The 22,022-nt window shown below is 41.1% G+C and overlaps 1 protein-coding gene across 1 annotated transcript in view; it reads left to right on the top strand.

Moving 5' to 3' along the window:
- LOC308498194 (uncharacterized protein) overlaps positions 1-22,022 on the top strand; it is a 294,791-nt gene that overhangs the window by 120,542 nt on the left and 152,227 nt on the right. The window contains exon 5 of the mRNA XM_081049730.1: positions 2,978-3,084. Coding sequence (XP_080905856.1) covers positions 2,978-3,084 — 107 coding nt within the window. The remainder of the gene's footprint in view (positions 1-2,977; positions 3,085-22,022) is intronic.

Below are 22,022 nucleotides of genomic sequence, written 5' to 3'. Positions count from 1 at the left end.
TGTAGATGGAGTGATTAAAATCATGACACTATAAGCCAACTCCATCCTGAGACGATCTCTGGAATTTCTTCTACTCGTGGGCCAGGGGTGAAGGAATATTGGGTGGTCATGAACCTAAGAGGTGGACTACTTTTCTTTTATAAATGCCCAGCACTAACGAGTGCTTAATTCATTTCAGTCATGCAAGGGGCTGTCTTCTGAGTCAGCAAGGACCCATATCTGGAACGATTGAAATGGAAGCTACATGGTCCCTTGCTAGTGATATAGAGGGAGGTCCTGAGCAGTGCAGGGGCAGGAAAACTTTAGGAGGAGGAGCCTTTGAACATCTGTTTGGGCACCAAAATATGCAAACTCTCAACCTGCCCTTTATAGCCTCCACTGTCTGGTTAAGAGCTTGGACTTCAGCATCAGAATATCTGGGTCTTATTCTCAGATTTTGAAACATTGAACAAATTAGTTCAACTTTATGTGCCTCGGTTTCTTTATCTCTAAAATGGGAATGGATACAATGTTAGTATGTCAGCAGTTGACTCCTCCAAGACAACTTACAAAACCTGTTAATCAAACACAGCTAACTTTATTAGACTTACTGCAGTAAAGGAGAGATAACCACTTGGCAAAGAGCATATTGTCTCAGAAGGGGGAAGACAAGAGGGGCTATTTTAGGGCCTGAGCTGTGCGACTTTAAGGCGGGTCTTGAAAGGCAGGAGAGGTTGGGATTGGCAGTTTATGACAATAGCTTTGGATTGGTGGGCACTGAGGCAGGGTTTTGAAGTGAGCTATTTTAGGGGCTTCCCAGTCTTATCTTCTAGGAGTAAGTATTTTAGGAACAAGTAGCTAAACTATTTTTGCCTGGTCCTAGTATTGTTTCCAGGGATACAAAAGTATGTTGGTTTCAGTTAATATTTACCACACAAGGTTGTTATGAAGATTAAATAAAAGAATGGAGGAAAGCACATAAAACAGCCAGCAGGTGTTCAGCAAATATTAGTCAATATTAACAATAATTATTCACTCCTTTACACTCTCTATGTTACTGGTAGCCAAAGGAAGGATTATATGTCAATATCTTTATAAATGTCATCCCCTCATCCTGGAATTTCCTCTCTCAATTTATGCTATTCTAGAGAAATACACAACTTAAGAACTCAGTGTCCTTTCCTCCAGCCAGCCTTCCGAGACCTCTCCTAGTAGGCAGAGATTTTGTCTTCTGAATGGCATGTCTTAGTTTGGAGCTCTCCTTAGAGATACTCATTGCATTCTACTTTCTACCTGCAATAGTTACACGCATCTAGACGTTATTTCTCCTGTTAGTATCTAAAATCTTGCTTCCCCCTTCTCCCCATACAGTCCCCCAGAGTGCTCAGCTCAGAGCCCTGTCCAGGGTGTAGTTCTCTAAATGCTTGCTGATTTAATAAACATAATTAATTATGGACCAAACACAAAATTGAGGACCTTAGACAAGAACAGCAGTTTGAGGCAAAGCCTTGAGCTGTCTGTGAATCTAATGCCTTGAGCTGTCTGTAAATGTGATGATGGTAGGCATGATAATATGGAACAAGGATGTGTGTGGAAATAGTAAGAAGTCAGCTGAACGTCATGCAGAAGAAAGTGGGGGTGGGAGAATCAAAAGAGCCAGTAGTTAAGGTCAGAGATAAGGGCAAAAAGGACCATTTCAAACATGAATCATTGGCTATAACTCATGGCTAAAGATCTAACAGAAAAGACCAACTATCAAATTCATAAAATGATCCTGTTTCCCTTAGGTCTTGGTCATTCCTGGTTAAGTTACCACATTTATCAACATTTCCCTCCTGGGATCCATCTGATAGGCTCTACAATATCTTTGAAGTTAACCTTGGAAATTGAGACCTAATTTTTTAAATTAGGAAGTGATTATATTAATTTAGTATTTATTAAAGCTCCCACACATAATTTATTAAATATTTTAATGAAAAAAACATGTTGCATTGTTTTACAGTAATAGCTACCATTTTATAAATGCGGTGCTTTATGATACATTAACATGTAGTCCTCACAATAATGCCATAATTTCTTTTTTACCCCTATGTTCCCTGGGGGGAAACAGAGGTTCAAGGGAGTTAAGTGACTTGCCCAGAGTCTCTTAGCTACCAAATGGTAGACCGCAAATGCAAACTTAGGATGACTTCACTCCAAAGTCATATTTTTAACCACAAAAGTAATTGACTATACATATATACATACATATTAAGTAAGGCTCTCATCTAAAAGGTACACTTTTTACTATATGAAACTAATTGTGAGGAATCAGGGGAGACATTGTGGAAGAGACAGTACATGAATATTATATGAGAAGTTATATAAGTTTACCTAAGAAACTTACATTGGTTTAATTATACACACATATATTCATGTGTACAAACTCAACTAATTATAAATACGATAAAAATACATAGTTCTATCAAATTTGCTCAACTGTCCTTAGCTGTATCAGTTTTACACTCTCACATATACGTTATGGTTACGAGAGGTATATACTTATTAATAAATGAAGGGGGAACCAGGCCCAAGAGTCAAGGAATATCAAAGACTCAGAGTTGATCTGTTTATTTTTATGTAAACTAACAAGTATGAAGTGAACATGAGGCTCTTAGACCCTTGAATGGGTTCTGGCGTTTATACGTAATTTTTAAAATAGTTTTATTTTTCTTACAAACAGCCAAGCATAGCCAATATGTTCATAGGGAAGCATATGAAAGTGGTCAAGGATATAAAAACTAACCATTGACTTGGCGTTTAAAGTTCAAACAGGATAATATATTTTTTTTCAAATTGTTCTCCTATCCCTGGCATCATAAAATCGAGTATCTGTCTTCAGTCACTTGTGGCTGTCTCTTCTTCACAAATTGACTGGGATTCTTACCAAATGAACATCATTTTGACTGGTGATATTTCTGATGTCTCGTCTACGTTTCTGTTTTTCCTTTTTCAACAGGTGGGGAGGAAGCGCTTGTGTCTGGCCGGTGCTGCTGCCGCCCAGGATGCATTACTCACAGCCCTGTCCTGCTGTCTGGTCTTCCTTAAACCCGCTGAACGACTCAAGTAAGTTCTTCCCCCGCAGCATGGTTGCACAGCCACTTCCTGGAAGTCCAGGCTGCGTGCAAGCTGTTGCAGAGTAATTCTCTTGCTGCTGTCCCTGCTAGTCCCTGGGTGTTCATCTCATAGAATTTTAGAACAGGAGAGAGCTTAGAGATCACCTGGTTTGCCTTTTCATTTTATGGATTTGGAAACTGAGGCCCAAGTAGGCCTAGTGAGTCCCAAAGTGTGGTCCTGGGACCAGCACATCAGACTCCTGTGGGAACTTTTTGGAAACGCAAATTTGAGGCCCCACGCCACCCCTGTGGAATCGGAAACTTGGGAAGTGGAGCCCAGCAATCTATTTTAACCAGCCCTCCGGAGGATTGATTCTTGCCATAGTTTAAGAAACACTGGCTTAACAGTCTCGGGGATGTAAAGTACAGCATCAGGAATACAGTTAATAATATTGTAATAACTATGTATGGTGTCAGGCGTGTACTAGACTTACCGGGGGATCACTTCGTAAGTTATATAAATGCCTATCAACTATGCTGTACACCTGAAACTAATATATTGAATGTGAAACTAATATATTGAATATATTGAATTGAAAAAAGAGAGAAACACTGGCTTGAGCCCTTTGTCCAAAGTCATGCAGCTGCCAGCAGGACACAACCCAGGTTTCCTGACCCCCAGTTTAGAGGTCGTTCTGCTTCATTGCTCTGATTCTGCCCTTTCCTGAGCTTACACTCACTGCGTGTTTTTGTTTTGTTTTGTTGGTGATCATTTCAAGCTGGCATTTATTCATTTAGTTTTAATGAGGTTCAGTCTATTTCTCTTCCCTTCCCCCCGACCCCTCCCCACCCACACACCAATCCCCCTCAGCTTGCTGAGGGAATCTAAATTCAGGAGCTATTACCTAATTATATTAATTTCATGTCTGGGGATTTTAACAACAATTTCTTCAAACTGAGGTTTTAATTTGACCACGAATCCTTGCCCTGAGCAGAGATATTGTTAGTTCTTCTGGTTCATAGATTTTTCTTTGCTTTTCAAGCAGAGTTCAGCAGCTGAGCAGATGCATTTTCTTTCACTCTTCTGAGTAGATGAAAAAGGCTCATGCCCTTTCATGAGCAATTTTCTTTTTCTAGTGACAGTTTTATCCTATTCTGACAAAACCACACATCAGGATTATCCCTCTCAACTTCATTCTCAAAGAGCCAGCTTCAGTGTCGGTCATCCAGCCCCCACCCCACATTGAAAGAACTAGAGGCCCTTGTGTGGGGAGAATAGAGTTAATTAGGCCCCCTCCACCCCCCAGCTGGTGACCTTGACTGGTGGGGCTGCCAGTCCAAGAAGATAGAAGATCCCGTAAGCGCTGTCCATCCTGAAGCTGTTGTTTGTATACATCCTATGGAAGCACCTTTGGCTGTACGCCACCTTTGTCTCTGTGGGATGTAAAGGGCCCGGCCATGTTAGGGGACCAGGGATGGAGACCAGAGTGGCGCAGAAACAAAGAGGCTGGAACAGAGACACGGCGGAGACCGTGGGCTGTGTTGTGTTGCTGACAGTGACCAGCAGTTGGCCTGTGGGGCCTGTGCCCAAAGGCGGCTGCTGTGGGCTGCTGAGAAGCAGGCTGCTGTAGTTATGAGGCTGCTGCCAGCTACAGGTTGTAACTCGAGAACGTCCAGCTGTATACAGCAGTAAAAACTCCTGGCTGTATCCCCAGAGGCCTGTGAATAAAGTATGTCTACTTTGGCTTCGGTTCCATGAGACTTCTTCTAGCTCCCCGAGACTCAGACACCTTACCCCTGGGGATACCATCCACTCAGACATTGACCTGACATCTTGAACACTTCTGAGGGTCTCCCTCTGCCTCAGGGGACCCCAGGCAGGACAGATACCTTCGTCTGACCCTCCTCCGCTGTTCGTTCTCCAGGGGCCTCCTCCATGTTGCGGAGCTTCCGAGGGGCGTCCACTTTGTTTCCTCTCCCTTCTCCCCACCTGTGCTGCCTTTCCTCTGGGCTTCCATCTTCCCACTGGAAGCCTGCTGTGGTCACAAGGGCCCAGCAGGAAGCTGTGTGTTTTATGGCTTTTTTCCCTCCATGAAGGAAGTTTCATGAGGGCTGAAAAACACTTCAGAGCTCGACTGGTCTTCTGCTTGGCGCCAGGCTCAATCTGGACCCAGGAAACTCTGAGAGCCTGGAAATGTTTTCTTTTCATAGCCTCCCCTTTTCCCCCTATCCCCGCTCCACCGGCTACCTCGCTTCAGTCTGGGCCTTCTCCAGGTGGTTAGCCCAGGTCACACCCAATCTGGGGTTCTGGGGCTGCACTCAGGAATGAGGTATGCTCTGGGGAGGCCCTCACCTCAGAGGGGCTGGACTTGACCTGGCTTCCCGAGGCCCTGGGAACTGACCGAAACCCAATGAGCCACGGGGAGAGAGGTAAACATTTCAGGAAATTTCTCCTATGTAGGTATTTGGATCCATGACAGTTGTATATTTGAAGTTAGGTATTCAATACTGAAAACTGCAAATATTAATATTTATTTGTTGCCGTTGGGCTTGGATTTAAATGAGTACATCTTTGCTTGGTGATTCTGTTTACGTAAGAAACTGTTGTGGAGTCCCTCTTGATAATATAAAGGATGGCAAGGATAACAATAATAATTATTGTACAGAGTACATGTGGTGGGTTCCCACAGCAGGCACTTTGTTGACATTGCCACTAATTCTTCTATCCAACTGACGGTGTGAATACTATTAGTCTCATTATCCCAGTGAGAACACAGAGACTGAGATTAGGCAATGCTCAAAGTACAAGACTTACTAAGTGAGGAAGTTTAGTGACAATTTTCTGTTTTCTGTGAGGGTTTAGGATCGTTGTTAAGGACATCAACTTTGAAGTCAAACGACCAAATTCAAATCCTAGCTCTGCCACTTAGCATTATAAGACCTGGCTATACTCAATGTCCCTATACCTCAGTTTCCCCATTTGTACAGTGGCCATAATAATGTCAGCTACTTCATAAGGTTGATATAAGATTCAAAGACTTAGTATACATTAAGGACTTAAAAGGTGCCTGGGAACAAAGTAATCACTATATGTATATTGGCTATTAAGAAAATGCAAGGCTGAAAAAAAGCACTGTTTCATGTCATTTGCCTAATGATCTAATCCTTTAAAGTGGGTTTTCCACATGCCTAATATTCATTTTTCCGGTTCTTTTCAGGGTTTGGTAATAAAACATTTCAGTGCTTAGTAAGAAATGTCTAGGAGGGGATATGTAATTTTCACTTAGAACAAATAAACCATTTATCATACCTTTTGCCCCCTTCTCCTTTCCCACCCCTTTTAGAGTGCTCTCTGGGCACTCTGCACCTTCGTAACTCCCTGGCTACAAATTACAGAGCAGCCAGTGCTGAATCTCATTTGCAGTACAAAGAGGTTGCCAGGAAGGAAGGAAGGGGCTTAATTAGTAAGAGACATTCAAGGTAAAGCCTTTACAAAAGAGCTAACTGGGCTATGTTGAAGGGAAAAAATATGATGAAAGCCACCATTACCTGAGCCAGGATGATGCCTATGTTTCCTGAGACTTTCCCTGGCATATCACATCCGCTTAGATGCCCCAGCCCCAATTTCAGAGGAAGTTCAAAGCTGAGGTTTCTGACTAGGAAAACTAAGAGCCTTATGCTATCAGATCTGTAACAACTCTAGCCAATTAACTAACTCTGGCCAACTTGAGGGAAAATATAAGTGAAGAAAACAGGGATCCATTTCCCAGAGCTATATATGAAAAACAGACACTGAAGTACCCAATCCCAAATATTATATTGGTGCAAAAGAAATTGCGGTTTAAAAGATTAAAAATTGCAAAAACTGCAATTACTTTTGCACCAACCTAATACAATTAGGGATTTCTAAACCTAAGCCTGGAGATAGAGCACTATGGGAGCACAACGTTAACTGAGAGATGAATTAGGTTGGTGAGCTAGAAACAGATAAACAGAGGTGTCAAAAGCACAGTAAGGCTGGGACTTGACCAGGTTACAGGGTAAAAGCGGAGGATAGCTTGAGCAGTAGAATCAGACATCTCAGTTCTAATGTTGGCATTGTCATTCACCAGTTTGGTCATATTGGGTGTCTCTCTACAGCTGTGGGCTGTAGGTTTTTAAGGTCTTACACATTTTTCTTATTAACCTCCACATATGCATTGAGTTCCACCTAAGGGTTTAAGGAAGAGACATAGAATCTTCTCTAACAAATTGTTAAGGAATTTAACATATCCTACCCAGCAGTGGGTGGGCATCTTATAATTTGTGGCTATTCCAGAAACAATTTTCAAAATACAGTAGGTGGTTGTTAACTATTTCCTGACTTTATTTATGGTCACCAGTAATGCTTGCATCTTGTTTCTAGGATTGATTATCTATCTGGGAGTTTTTGAAAAATTATTTGGCTAAACTCAATGTGTAGACTCTATTCTGAGTATTCTAAATGTAGTTATCATTTTTGAGGGTGAGTGAAATTTGTTATGATTCTTGAGCGTGTATGATATTCGAAATGATATGTAAACCGAGCAAACATAGTCATTTATTCATTCAACAAATATTTAGTGAGCCCTGACTATGTTCCAGGCACTACACTAGGTGCTGGGGAGATGGCAGTGACCAAGGCAAACCCTGCCGTACACAGTCAAAAATCCACATGTGTGACAACTTGTTCCATATGCATATACAATAGGACAAGATCAGTTTCATGACAGAAGTGTAGGAAGCATGGCAGAGGCTGTTAGGTGTCTCAGCTCATCTATCCACATTTCTACATTTTGCAGCCCCTTGCACTTAGTAGGATTATGTGATTAACTTTCACCAAAGGCATGTGAGTAGAAGTGATGGGTCACTTTCATCCAGGACGTGCTTTCCCCATCCCCATTCTTTCCTTTCCTTGATGACCTTGGAGGCCACACATTTCAGAGAACATATCTACAAAATGGGGAAGGGCGGCCCAGTTTGCTTGTTACATGAATGAGAAACTTTTAATGTCAATGTCAGAAAAGACAAAGAAAGACTGTGACAATGTTCCAGATTAAAGGAGGCAACTAAATACAACATGTGCCCTTAGAATGGATTATATCCTGGAAGGGGGAAAATGCTACAAAGGACATCGTTAGATTATTGACAAAATTAGGATACAAATGTTAGATTAGATTTTTTAAAGTTTTGTATTAATGTAAACCTGGAAAGACAAAAATTGTACTATGGTTATATGAGAGACCTCTCTAGTCTTAGGAAATACATACTGAAGTATAAAGGGCCATAATTGATGTGCCTTAACCCTCAAGTACTGATGAAATGGGAGTAAAATGTTAACAATAGGTAAATCTGGGTAAAGGGTATATGGATGTTCCTTGTGCTATTTTTAGTTTTGCAACTTTTTGTAAGTTTGAAATTGTTTCCAAATTGAATGTTAAAAAATCAGATGTGATTAATTCACTCAGGTGTTGGGGTTTATTATTGCTGCAGCATAGCCCCTACTTTCTTGATTAGTATAGATGGAATTGGGGATACATTGTAGGTTAAGAAGTTAATTTAGTGGATGAGCGAAGAGTTTCTAGAGGAAGATGGTTTGAAAAATAAATAGGAATTAGCCAAGTGAAGAAGGAGTATTCCAAGCAGAGGAAATTATACATATATATATATATATAATTTTATATATATATATAAATATATATTTTTATATATTATATATTATTTTATATATAATATATATTATATATAATTTATATATATATATATATATATATATATATATATATATATATATATACACACACACACATATGCATGTTAGTAGTGAGAGAGTACGGTACATTAATGGAACAGAAAGAATTCACCATGGCTGGGACATGGAGTTTGGGGAGGGAAGAGGTGAGACATGAAGCTGGAGATGTACACAGGGTCTGGTCCCACAGGGCCATATAAGCATATTGAGACACTGGACTTTACTAAGGGCAATGGAAAACCATGAAGGGTTTTAAGCATTTTAAAATGGAATGGAAGGGAAGAACACCATTTCAGGAGCGGGCAAAGGGGTAGTGGCCATTGGAATAGAGGATGTAGGAGATTTGAGGTTTGAGAACTAGTTAGGAGATAAAGTCTGTGATTGATGAGTGAGAAATGGGAGGAATGAACAATTCCCTAATTCTGGCAAGGGGAATCTGGTAGATACTGCTACCATTCCCCAAACTAAAAAACCCAGGAAAATGGTCAGGTTTGTTGAGGAAAAACAATTTCAGTTCAGACACTTCCCTTGGGAGCTCCAATGAAGAAATGGCCAGGAGGCAGTTGGATGAATGGGCAGGGAACTCATAAAAGAGGCTACAGATAGAGATGTGGGGGCTCTCAACACCATTATGGGAGTGGTAAGCTCACCAGGAAGAGGGTAAAATGGAGAAAAGGGCCCAAGGCAGAACCTGCAGGGACAGGAGGAGTATAAATGGTAGAGGATTTGATCATAAGCCTGGGCTTCTGCATTGCCAGTATAGCTGGCTGATTGCCCCTCTTGTAACTCAATTTCTCCCCTGAAAATTGGTCCTATCTTACTGGGATAGTAAAGCTCTATTCATCAATAGTTAAGCAAGGGCTTAGATTCAACTAAGAATCTTCAAAATAGTGTATTATTTCGTTTACAAAAGGTTTCTGTATGTTTAGTGATTAAAGTATTTTCTACCGTTAGTGAATGATCTGTTGACCTTCCACTTTATAGATAGGGTCATAGGGTCCAAGACATTCTAAATGCTTTATTTCCTGCTTCTCAGGGATTTGGCTGACAAGCTAGGAATTGGATGCCAAGATTTTGGCTTTTAGACTTAGTGTAATTCCAAATTAATTATTCAGAGGTCAAGGCATGTTACATATGCCCCCCTTTTTTTTTAAAAAAAAATTCTTTTCTGATTTTAATCCTCAATTTATTCTCTGGTTCAATTAGCCCATCTCTTTTGTACTGATGGGCTTTTTGGAAGGCTACATGGAAAGTCAAATTTTCAATCAACTGATCACCATCTTTCAACTCCTACCTCCTAGTCATGCTGCACAACCAGGTTCAGGTGTGCTCCTGGAAGCATTGCTCACACTTCCTCCCTAGGCTGGCCTAGTGCCCACGGGCAAACTCCCAGCATTCTGCTGCCGAGATCAATCTCGTATGGTTCTCGCCCACTAGCCTGTGATCACCTTGAGGGCCAGGACTGGGTCTGACTTGTTTGTCTTTGAATCTTCAGCACTATGAGAGGGGCTCATAGAAGATGATTACCTTTAGGATTTTCTCAACTTAGCAGAATGGTTCAAACAGACACTCCTTGTTGAAGGGGCTTAGGGCTTAGCTGGTTAGAACAACCATCTCCACAGTGGGGTGCATACATCTCAGAAGTTGCAAAGGATGATCCACGGATATTAAAGAAATATTAGATTTTCTGTTTAAGAATATAACTATTATTCATCGCTTCATTCCTAATTTTGAGTATATTTTATAATAGATTATTGTATAGAGATACATACATATTTATGTGTGCATGTGTAATTGTATTTACATTTATATACGTTGGAGCTTCATATTCAAAATTTTAATTTTGAATGTAAATGTAGGTTGTGTGTGTGTTTCCTTTGTGGGTCTGTCATTGACTATCCCAAGGCTTCAGAATGATCCACTAATCTTATTTTTGGATACTTATCCGAAGAAATGAAATCATTATCTTGAAGAGATTTCTGCATCCCATGTTCTTTGCAGCATTATTCATAATAGCCAAGATATGGAAGCAACCTAAGTGTCTGTTCATGGATGAATGGATGAAGACAGTGTGATGCGTGGGTGTGTGACACACACACACACACACACACACACAGGAATATTATTCAGCCATAAAAAAGAAGGAAATCCTGCCATTTGCAACAACATGGATGAAACTTGAGAGTATTATGCTAAGTGAATTAAATCAGACTGAGAAGACAAATACTGTATGATCTCATTTATATGTAGAATCTAAAACAATCAAGCTCACGGAAACAGAGTAAATAGTGGTTATCAAGGGTGAGGAAGTGGGAGAAATGGGTGAAGGTGGTCAAGGGTATAAACTTCCTCATAAGACGAATAAGTTCTGGAGATGTAATGTACAGCATGGTGACTGTAGCTCACAACACTGTAGTGTATCTTGGAAACATGCTAAGAGAGTAGACCTGAAAAGTTCTCACCACACACACACACACATATACAAAGTTAACTATGTGAGGTGGTGAATGTGTTCACCAACTTTATTAGAATCATTTCACAATATATACGTATATCAAATCATCATGTTGTATACCATAAACTTACACAATGTTATATCTCAGTTATATCTCAATAAAGCTGGGGGTAAAGAAGCTCGTAGGTTTATCCCCTTATTCCTCATTAGCTCCTTTCATGCAATTGTCAGCTTTCAGAGTTGGCCATTGAATCCAAACCCTTCTTCTCTGTCGGTTTCTCCTTTCTACACCCACATCATCCAGTACAGTATTTGGCTTTTGGCACAGAGCAATTTGGCCTTGCTAGCAATGTATTGATTTTATCTTATAGGACACAGGTGGCTAGTCATCATTTAGAAAACTAGCACATAGCAGACACCTAATTAATGATGATGACAGTAATCATATAGTGATGAGTGGACTAGACACCTTCTGTTAGTATTGTATATCCTGTAGGGATGCTGTCTTCCTTCGTTTGGATCAATGTCTTTGTACTAGTACTTGAAAGATGATTGTGTGTGTTGTAGAGAGGAATACCCAGTAAGCCAGCAAACCTGATGGGCTGATATTGGTAGGATGGCTGAAAATTAATGCTTCATGAGAAGGTAGGAGAAAGAGAAAGAGACGGGAAAGGGAAGAGGTAGGAAATGAGAGATTTGGAAGGTATGGGTATCCCAGAATAATGGCTACTGTTTTTCACTTTACAAGTCATTTACATCTCAAAACATCCTTCTCCCGGCCCCCACAAGTCTTCATATCACAGATGAGATAACTGGAGCCCAGAGAGGTTAAGTAACTTGTCCAAGATCACATAGTAAGTGACAAAGCTAGGATTCAAATCCAGGTCAGAAAGACTGAAACCCCATGCTCTGAGCCCACAATCCAGGACACAGTAATGCTAAATAGTTGCCTTGATCACATAGTCAGGAAGTCTTAGAGAGATACCTGCAGGCCTTTCTTCCCACCTGAAATCAGAAAAACTAGAATATGGTACCCCATGTGACCACCTTGTGACCAGTGAGGAGGTAAACGCAGATTTGAGGATTTGTTTGGAGTAGGCAGAGCCTTAAGAACTCACTTCACATCTGTTAAAGGGGTAGCTGCATCGGGACACTCCTTTCCTTGGTCTCCATTCAGAATGTTCTTTCTGGTTCAGAAGTATGTAGTGTGCCTGTATTTGAACTGACGAAGTTATAGCATCTGGTATTTTGTGTTCATGGTCTCTGAAATACATACAGAGGGTGCCCCCCAAAAATGTATACACATTTTAAGAAAGGAAAAAACTGTATTGAAATTATGCTGATGGTAACCACTTTGAGCACCTCTTGTAATTGCAAAAGTCAAACGTGACTTATATTCATCTTTTGTTATTGGTATATCCTGAGAATTACAATGTTAATACAGTTTTTTCCTTTCTTAAAATGTGTATACATTTTTTGCCACCTTCTGGAAAAAAAATACATACATATATACCTTATTGTTCTATCTTCTCTCTCTCTCTGTGCCCACCGTCCCCTCTTTACATTTTAAAACATTTCTTTGGCACAGTCTCTTCTTTTCAGACTGTGTCAGCCTTGGTGAAATTCAGGTTTCAAGAGCGTCTGCTCTGGTTCCAGCAGGATGTCGAGGACTTTTAAATTTGTCAGCCAGTCCCTTTAAGCAATGTGCTACTTTTTAATAATTAAAGGAAAAACCCCAAAGCTACTAACAACCTGCCCTTCCTCTTTTTTTTTTCTTCACACTGGTTCCAGCATTTTTAGTTAACACTACTGCTGGATAAATTAGAAAACAAAATCTCTGTGGGTGATCAGGCAAAACTTATTAAGCATATAACCCTACCAGACAGCATAGCCTTAGTACAAATATTTGTGCTTCTGTCACTGGCACTCGTCTGATCACTGCCAAATAGTGACAGATTTTAAAGACAATCACATTAAGTATTAATCAGGCTTGAAAGATGCAGCCACACAGAGGCATACTAACGAGTAGGCATTTCCAGCCTGCTTTTTGCACTAATAGCATCCTACGCCAGTGTATAATTGCAAATGTTTTTTTTTTTCTTCATGAAACGTTCTTTATAAATTTCTGTTTTTTTCGTCACTTTCAGGATGCCTGAAAGTCTAAAATGGCCACTGGCTGTTGGGTGACTTTAAGTGACACAGGTCCCGGCTTCTCTGACCATGCGCAGTTTCCTTATTCTAGCTTCTCTCTTGCTGCTGGGGTTTGAATAGTGTTAGACATTTAGCTTGGCAAGTAGTGACAATTTTTGGAGGAGAGAAGAGTGACCCAGTCCATGAAGAAGGCTGTCTGAGTCAGGGGTGCTGAGGCTGGGCCTGGAATGAGGGGAGAGAATACTGCAGGAGAGGGAACAGGGGATTGGCCATGTCTGCCTGGCTGGGGTCCGAGAGTAGCAGGGCATTTGCTGAGTCAGGTGGGTTGGCAAAGACAGAAATTAAGAAAGAAATCCATACTGTTTTAGTGAAAACTTCTATTGGCCTGAGGAGGCTCCTCAAAGAGAGAAAGTATCCAGGAGGGCAAGAGTTGCCATTCTATCTACTCTGGGAGGCCAGTTCCAGGGAGAAGGGAATTGGGTGGGGACTTAGACGGCTGGGATGGTCACTTCAGGAGGATCGGTGCAGGGGTGCGCAGAGGATCCAGGGAGGAGGAATCCGAGCTCCAGTCCCACCACAAGTCCTCCTTCCCCACAGGAGGGGCCCCACAGGCTCTGGAGCTGTTCAGAGTTCCTGGTTATTACTGGTGAGGAAAGAGCAGACAGGGTTACCAGAAAGAGAAGGGAGCTGGCAGCTCAGGGTGGGCCCCTGGGATTTGCCCAGCCGGGGGTCAGCATTTTAGCTTTGTGGTTTTGTGGTTTCAGAAACATGAGTTTGTCTATTTGTTCTGAGAAGCCAGGCTGAGGGAACTGACTCACACTCACCAAACTCGCGTAACCTTGACGTGTAAGTAGAAAACCCCACTTATTTATAATGAGGAGGTTGGACAATTCAGTTCATGAACTTATCCTAGAAAAAGTGCTCCATACCTCGTTGCTGAATATCACTATGGTCACCTTCGAAGTGCTCCCCTTGGGAAGCTATGCACTGATGCCAGCGCCTAGTCCACCCTTCAAAGCAATTTTGAAACTTTTTCTGGAATGGCCGTCAGTGCTGTTGTCCTGATGTCCTGAATGTCATCCAAATGTCTTTCTTTCAATATTTCCTTTATCTTTGGGTAAAGAAAGAAGTCATTGGAGGCCAGATCAGATGAGTAGGGAGTGTTCCAATACAGTTATTTGTTTACAGGCTCAAAACTCCCTCACAGACAGTGCCATGTGAGCTGGTGCATTGTCGTGATGCAAGAGCCATGAATTGTTGGCGAAAAGTTTGGGTTGTCTGACTTTTTCACACAGCCTTTTCAGGAGTTACAAATAGGAAACTTGGTTAACTGTTTATCCAGTTGTTACAAATTCATAATGAATAATCCCTCTGATATCAAAACAGGTTAGCGACATCATTGAAACAATTAAGTTTGTGAACTTAATTGTCAGCCCTCCTACATTTAATTATTGGGGTGGGGCAGGGGTGAGTGTGTATTTATGTCTGAGTAAGTATTGAATTTGCTACTTGGGTCCTTCTTTCTCTATAGGCAAATCCACAAATTACAATTTTAAAAGTTGTTTGTAAAGTACAGTCCCATACAAAGCACACATTATCTTCCACACATTGCTGAATGTATACCAGCAAATTCTTGTTGTTTGTCCTCTATCTGTCTAGACTTCTTGAAGACCACTTATTCTCCTTCTATTTTCACACAACTTTCTGTACACTTAATTAGTTTCCAAGTAATTTCTTGGAGATTCAAACTTCTCCAGTTAGGGTTTTCTTAGGGAGTGGGACAGGAGTTAGGTGCCTGCAAGTGAGATACCAGGTAGAGAAAAATCAGAAGATAAGTATCTCTTGGTAACTTTTTGCCAAGCAACCCCTTATTAAAACTCTCTACATTGCCCTATTCCTCTATTAATGGGAAAAATCATAGAATTTTAGGAGCTGGAAGAGCCCTTTGAAATAATTTAATCCAGTTTCTTGGGTTGGTACAATAATCTGCACTTTTGGCCACTTGAATTGACTTCTCACCCGTAAATTTCCATCTTTTCTTTATTCTTTTGTCTGAGGAGTAGATGTTCTCCTATAAAGACTACTCTCCCCCTAAAGTGTTGATCACATTGTATTTATCGTAATCATATAATGTATTGTCCAACTGGGACACTACTGAAAACAAAGGGGAGAATTATTAATAACAAAACCAGGACAATAGGCAAAAGCAGGATTGTCCTGCAAAAACTCAGACGTATGGTCATCACCATTTCTGCAGCCCCCTCAATACCTTTAAACCTCGATTCTCAATATAGCTCTTGTTCCAGTTACTTTTTCAATCTCTCCTTTCCATCTGCTTAGAAACCAAATCCCCTATTTATTGTGAACTGTCTCTGTGATCATCTTTAGGGGTTTGGGGTGTGGTTTGCCCCTTAGGTAAGACTCATCTCCTGCCTTGAGAAAGAATGAGTGGGGAGGAATGAAAGGTAGCTCTTTCCCCCAAACCTCCCCAAAAGGCAGACATTTATCTGGTAAAAATGCCGAGTAAGAAGTTCAAGGTAAGAATGCTGAGACAGAGAACAATAGTTTTGCTATAAGTAATCTTTACTTCTGCTTTTCACTATCCATTAATTCTTGCCTCTTAGCTTCTACCCCTATTCAGAATCTCTCTGACATTCTTCATCTTCCCTCTTCTTCTCTCTTGAAATGCTCGTCTTTGCTTCCAGCGTCAGTCCACTCTCTGGGGAGGACCTGTGCAGTGCAGTGCACCCTTCCCAGTGTGTGAATGCAGGTTTCACTGCCTTCATCTTTGTTTGCTGTGACATGTGGCAGACAGTCCCCCCACCCCCATCGCCCACGCCCACAGTGACAGCTCAATAAATATCTGTTCATTGGAATGCAAATATGGGGCTGTAAGTGGATCTTCAGGGTTCTGTTTGTAGCAAACTCCTTTCTTTATTCTTCCCCAGGAAGACTGAGTATTTTGGGTGTTGTCATCGCTTCACCTGCAAGAAGAAACAACTAACATGCTTGGAGAGTCGTTGATTCACATAGTAGAAGTCAAATTTTCATCAACTTACTAAATCTCCAAATTTAATGCCTCATGGGAGATAAAGTGCAAGGATCCAGGGGTATTGGGGCATCCTGATTTCAGATACTGATGAAATCAAAAGTTACACTTAAGTGTCTCTCAGTTTTTGAGTTTTGGCTCCTCCTGTCTCTTAAAGGTTAAACGCCCTCCACAAAGCCACTAACTATATAATGAGATGTCCACTGGTGGCTGCCTGATGACCCCTTTATAGGTATTGGTCCAAGCTGGTTTGGCCTCAGAAGTGTGGTTAGAGACATCTCTACTGAGGATTTATGATATTTGTTTTAGGATATTTGTTTATGATATTTGTCAACTCCGAGAATTTGTCTGTTAACAAGGCTGGAACCATTTCCTGACCCCCTTCCATCTTCTGCCCCAAATCTCCAAAGGTTCAAAAAGAATTGAGTGCATTTCCCCTGATTTGCTTCTTGATCATTATTTTAATGTCAACCTCATCTTGATTTCTCATTCGCAGCCTGACTAGCAATGAGGAGGAAAATATTGATCGTTTCCCAGGAAGCTGCTTTAAGACGCCATGGCATTGAACACACAGATTTGGGCAGGGCCAATAGTTTAGAAAATCCTTAAGGTTCTAGATAGTTAGTTGCATAGAATCTTCCACCTTGTGACCTGAAATCAATGACTCACCTTTTGCCCACTGACAGATTCAGGCCCAGGCCCTAGTGAGTGTCAGGCGCCAGTCCACTCCTGACTCCTTTTTACTGTAATTATACACTTTGCTCCCAGCTTTGGTTATGCTTTTGTTTCCATCAGCCTGCCCCTGCTTTCCTTCCCTGAAGACTGCCCCCAACCACCAGACCCCTTGGTCCCCACACAGAGTTGTCCGGGTCTGGAGTATACAGTCCCTGGAGAGCCCAATGATTGACAGGTGTGGGATATGAAAGGCCAGCTCCTTTACCTTGGTTTGAGAAAAACTCAGGCATAATTCATGCTCTAGGGTTCAGGTGGAAGTACCGCCCCATGGGGCTTTGCTTGAAATTGCACTCAGGCTTAGTTTCTTTCTCTTCCCATCCTGCTTTCCCCACTGCCTTACCTGTCCCTCCTGGGAGCATTTCCTACTCAATCATTTGCCTGTGAATCCTCCTCTCAGGCTCTGCTTCTGGGAAACCTGACCAAAGACAGTATTATCTCATTGAATTATCACAACCTCTCTGTGAGAATTAAAGTTTTAAAATTTACTTTTATAATTCTTATTTATAAATGAAGAAACTGATCCCTAGAATTTAAGTGATTGCTAACTAATAAATAAGGTGTAGAGCTAGGATTTAAATCTAGAACTTCTGACTCCAAATCTTGGATCTGGTTAATTTATTTCAAAGAATTTTTGTTTGGAGGGAGACAGGTTTGCATGACAAAACAAACTCTTTTCTGCCTGAAATGCAATGGCATGCAGCTGAATAAAATTAAATTTAAGTTAGTATTTTCTTTCCAGATAAGATAAGTTTAATTTTGCAAGCCTTGTGTGGCTAAGGAGCTAGCTGTGTTTGTGTAGCTTGCTCTCACTGGCTGTCAACAACATGTAAATAGTCTATCTGCAGAGAGCTCACTGCTCCCTTTCACATGCCCCAAGACCTTGGCAAGCCTCCTTCGTACCAATCAGTAGCCTCCAGTAATGTAAAAAGTGATGGCAGCTACGGCTTCCCATTGCAGAGTCCCTCATTAAAACTGTGATTGGCGGAGCAGCTGGTCCCAGATCACAGATTCTGGCTCGTGGTGGGGAGCTCCGTGGATGGAAACCACGAAGGCACACAGCTTGTTAATGACACTGTCAGAATGCAAGGTTCCTTTCCAGGTATTTCTAGAGAAATTTGGGCCATTTATCACACACACACAGACATTTATTCACTCATACCTAATCTCTCATATCCTTTCTTTGGGGGAATGTTATTAATAAGCAAAACTTTTCAAAGTTTTTTTTTCTAGTCAGTCACTATAAAGAGAGAGGTGTTAGTTTAGGTGGTTAGGGGGATTCTAAGAAGTATAAGACCGTCTCCTGCCCTTAAGTGTATCCCTGTGATTTAATTATTACCAAGGATAATAACAATGGTGATGACGATTGTAATACTTACCGAGCTGCTGTTTTACAGTCGATATAGTGTTTTCACGTTATTAACTCATTCTTCCTGTGGTCCTTTCCCTGGAGTGGAAACTCAGTATGTTTGCTCCATACTGATTTATCATCAATAAACAGAGAAGCTTGCTCTGCTATTACTGACCTCATTAAAGGTTTCAGGGCTGTGACCTGTGGATGACCAAAACCTCAAGTTATGAAAAAAAAGACAAAAAATCTATCTATCTATCTATCAATCAATCAATCTATCTATCTATCTATCTATCTATCTAATTTGTCTATCATTTTTACATATATCTTCAGACAGAAATTGAAATCAGTAAAGGCCAAAAGAGCTTCTATGGATACCAATTCTCTCAAGGTCTACTTGAATGAACTTCCTGTGGAATCATATTTCTAACTTCAGAAATGTGAATCCTTACCCAGAACCTCAAAAATCACGAATAGAAGATTTTTGCTTAATAGATACTTGGTAGTATAAAATAACGATTTAAAAAAAATTGTTGTGGCCTAACTAAATTATAATGATAATGGTTAAAATTTATTGAGTTCCTGCTACATGCTGGCAACTTTGCTAAGCACTGTGGATCCAAGAGGTATAGGGTTAGCTCCATGCCCTCGAGTAGGTTATACTCAAGTTGGGAAGACCCACGTCGGTTAAGTGGTGGATGCCTGGTATAGAACAAAAAAAACCTTATTGAATGGAGAAATTGCTCTGGTCTTACTGGAAGGAGAAATTGCTCTGACTTAGAGAGGAGATAAGATGATTTAAAGACTTTAAATGAAACAAAATGTTTGATAAATGAAAAGACATTGGAAGAATGTTCCAGGCAGGGATGGCAGAGAGAAGTAATATTTATAGCTGGGGGTGCATGAGTCATATTTAGAAGACAATGAGCAGAAGAGTATGACTAGAGTTAAGTGTTAATGTAAGAGAGGGCAAAAACATTAGCCTAGGAATCCAGGTAAAGCTTAAATGCTAAATCACGAAGTCAGATCACTGGTGACAGCAACCATATACTATTTAATCATTAATATGGTAAATACAGTAGTAATGATGATTGGTGCTGATATTATTAAATGTCTACCTGGTCCTGCAGTAAGTATTTAATGTGCTAGCTCACTTAATCACTCTTTAAATCAGTAAGTATTTATTGCTCACTATAATCTTCAAAGCAATCTAATAAGGTATTTGTTATTCCATTTTAAGATAAAAACCTAAGGCTCCGTGGGGCTAAGTAACTTAGGCAAAATTGCACAGCTAATTAATAGCGTAACTAAGATTTGGCCCTATGTCTGTCTGACAAAGCCAGCATTTTTTTGTACAATGCTACAGTGCAAGTTTCTGAGTCTTTTTAGAGGCAGGAATAATGGGAGTTGTTTAGGGAGGTGAGGTTGTCAGAGCAGAGAGTCTGGAAGTAGGGCAAATGGTACAATTGTCCAAACAGTGAAGTGGGGACTGTGGTGTGAGGATAAAAATGGGAAAGGGGTCTGTGGTGAAAGTTAGGGTTGATGGAAAGGAAAAGATGAATTCCAAAGACACAACGAAGGAATAAGAATATTCAGGACTTTGTGTTTGAGTAGAGATGGAGAGGGGAGATGCAGAGATGTTTCCAGAGATTCCAGCCTAGGACTTGTATGTGTGTGAGATTTGATTATGATAACAAGACGCTGTGATTTCTTAAACACACTAGAGTATGTGCATCTAAAAACAACCACTTCTTCAAAGTAGTTATCTTGGCAAATTCTGGCCTTGTTCTGACAAGGCTGCCATTGCTAAAAAAATATTGGGAACTTTTCCTTCAGGACTGCCTTCAGCCCCACAGGAAAAGTTCCCCTAACTAGCCAAGCAAGTCTTTTCTCTGCCTGACTACCCACCTGTTTTTCCAAACTTGGCTCCAAATCACTTACTTTAAAAATAATAACTGTAAGGGATTATACTATTCAAGATTCTCCAGAATATATCCCAGGAAAGCCAATAGTGTATTTAGCCTGAATCTAAAGGCCTGAGGACCGGTGGAGCTGATGGTGTAAATCCCAGTCTGAGGACAGGAGAAGACCAATGTCCCATCTTGTGCAGACATGCAGACAGGGACAAATTCTCCTTTCCTCAGCCTTTTGTTCTATGCCTTCCCCCAGTGGCTTGGGTAATGACCACCCACATTGGAGGAGGACAATCTGCTTTACTGAGTTTGGAGGAGGACAATCTGCTTTACTGAGTTCCCCAATTCAACTGCTGATTTCAGCTGGAACACCTTCACAGACTAAGTTTAGGCGATATCTAGGCACCCCATGACCTCGTCAAGTTGACACATAAAATGAACTATCAAAGGGATGAAGCTTTGCCACTCTTAAGGGGATTCTCAGGCTCTTCTCCCTCCTAGGGAGATCGCTTGGAGTACCCAGATGCCAGGCAGTCCTGGGTTTGAATCCTGACTCAGCCAGTTCCTCAGCCAAGTTGTTTAATCCCACTGCACCTCAGGTCCATCAGCTATAAAATGGATATTACAATTCCTTCTGTAGAATGGTGTAGTTTTAATTAAGATGCTTCCAGCAGCAAATAACAGAAGTGGACTTAAACAATGTGGAGATTTATTTGGTCAGATAGGGAGAATTCCAGAGGTAAAGAGGGCTCCAGGCAGAATGAAATTAAGGCCAAGTTTAAGTTTTCTCCAGTTTTCTTGTCTTTGCCCTTCTCTGATTTTCAGTTTTAGTGTCAGGCTAGCTCCCTTTGCATTTGCAAAAGAGACATCAATTGTAACTAAGGCAGTACGCTTTCTCCTTCATGTCTAGTGCAGGAGAGAGGAAAATCTCTTCCCTAATAGCTGAATATATGTACTTCTGTTCCATCTGTTTGGACCCCCTTAAGCCCCATGTGCACCTATGGACCAATAGCAGCAAAACGCCATGCAAGGATTGGCTTAGCATGGGGTGGACTGGGCATTGGGAAGGGCTAAATAGTATAACCCATGGGCATTTCTGGTCCATAGCTAGCACACAGTAAATGTTAGTTACTTTTCCTAATAATGAAGAGAGTATTATTTGGGTCAATTACATATGCATGCCTGACTATATGGGGAATGTCCTTTCTCTCTAATCTGTGCCTTCACTCCCTCCTTTAGTCCAGGAGCACTGTCTCACTTCCCATCAGAGGGGATTACACGGCATGCACAAATTGGGATGGTAGCCCTGAGGTTATTTGTGCATGAAAAGCAGCATCGTTTTTAAGTATAAAGGCAGAAATTAGGACATATGACCAGGAAAGGCATACTGATTGGGCCTGGGAAGAGGAGGACTTGGGAATCAGCAGCAAAGACACCAAAACGTTACTGACTTTCCTTTTGCTCTGTTCCCCTCCCGGTGCCATCTCTGCCTTCACAATGACTCATTGTGAGGAGAAGGTCACTCTT

The sequence above is a fragment of the Rhinolophus hipposideros genome (assembly GCF_964194185.1).
Source record: "Rhinolophus hipposideros genome assembly, chromosome: 5".
NCBI classification, from domain to species: Eukaryota; Metazoa; Chordata; class Mammalia; order Chiroptera; family Rhinolophidae; genus Rhinolophus; species Rhinolophus hipposideros.
Note: the sequence above shows the minus strand (reverse complement) of the source record. Positions and strands in the feature narration are given on the sequence as shown.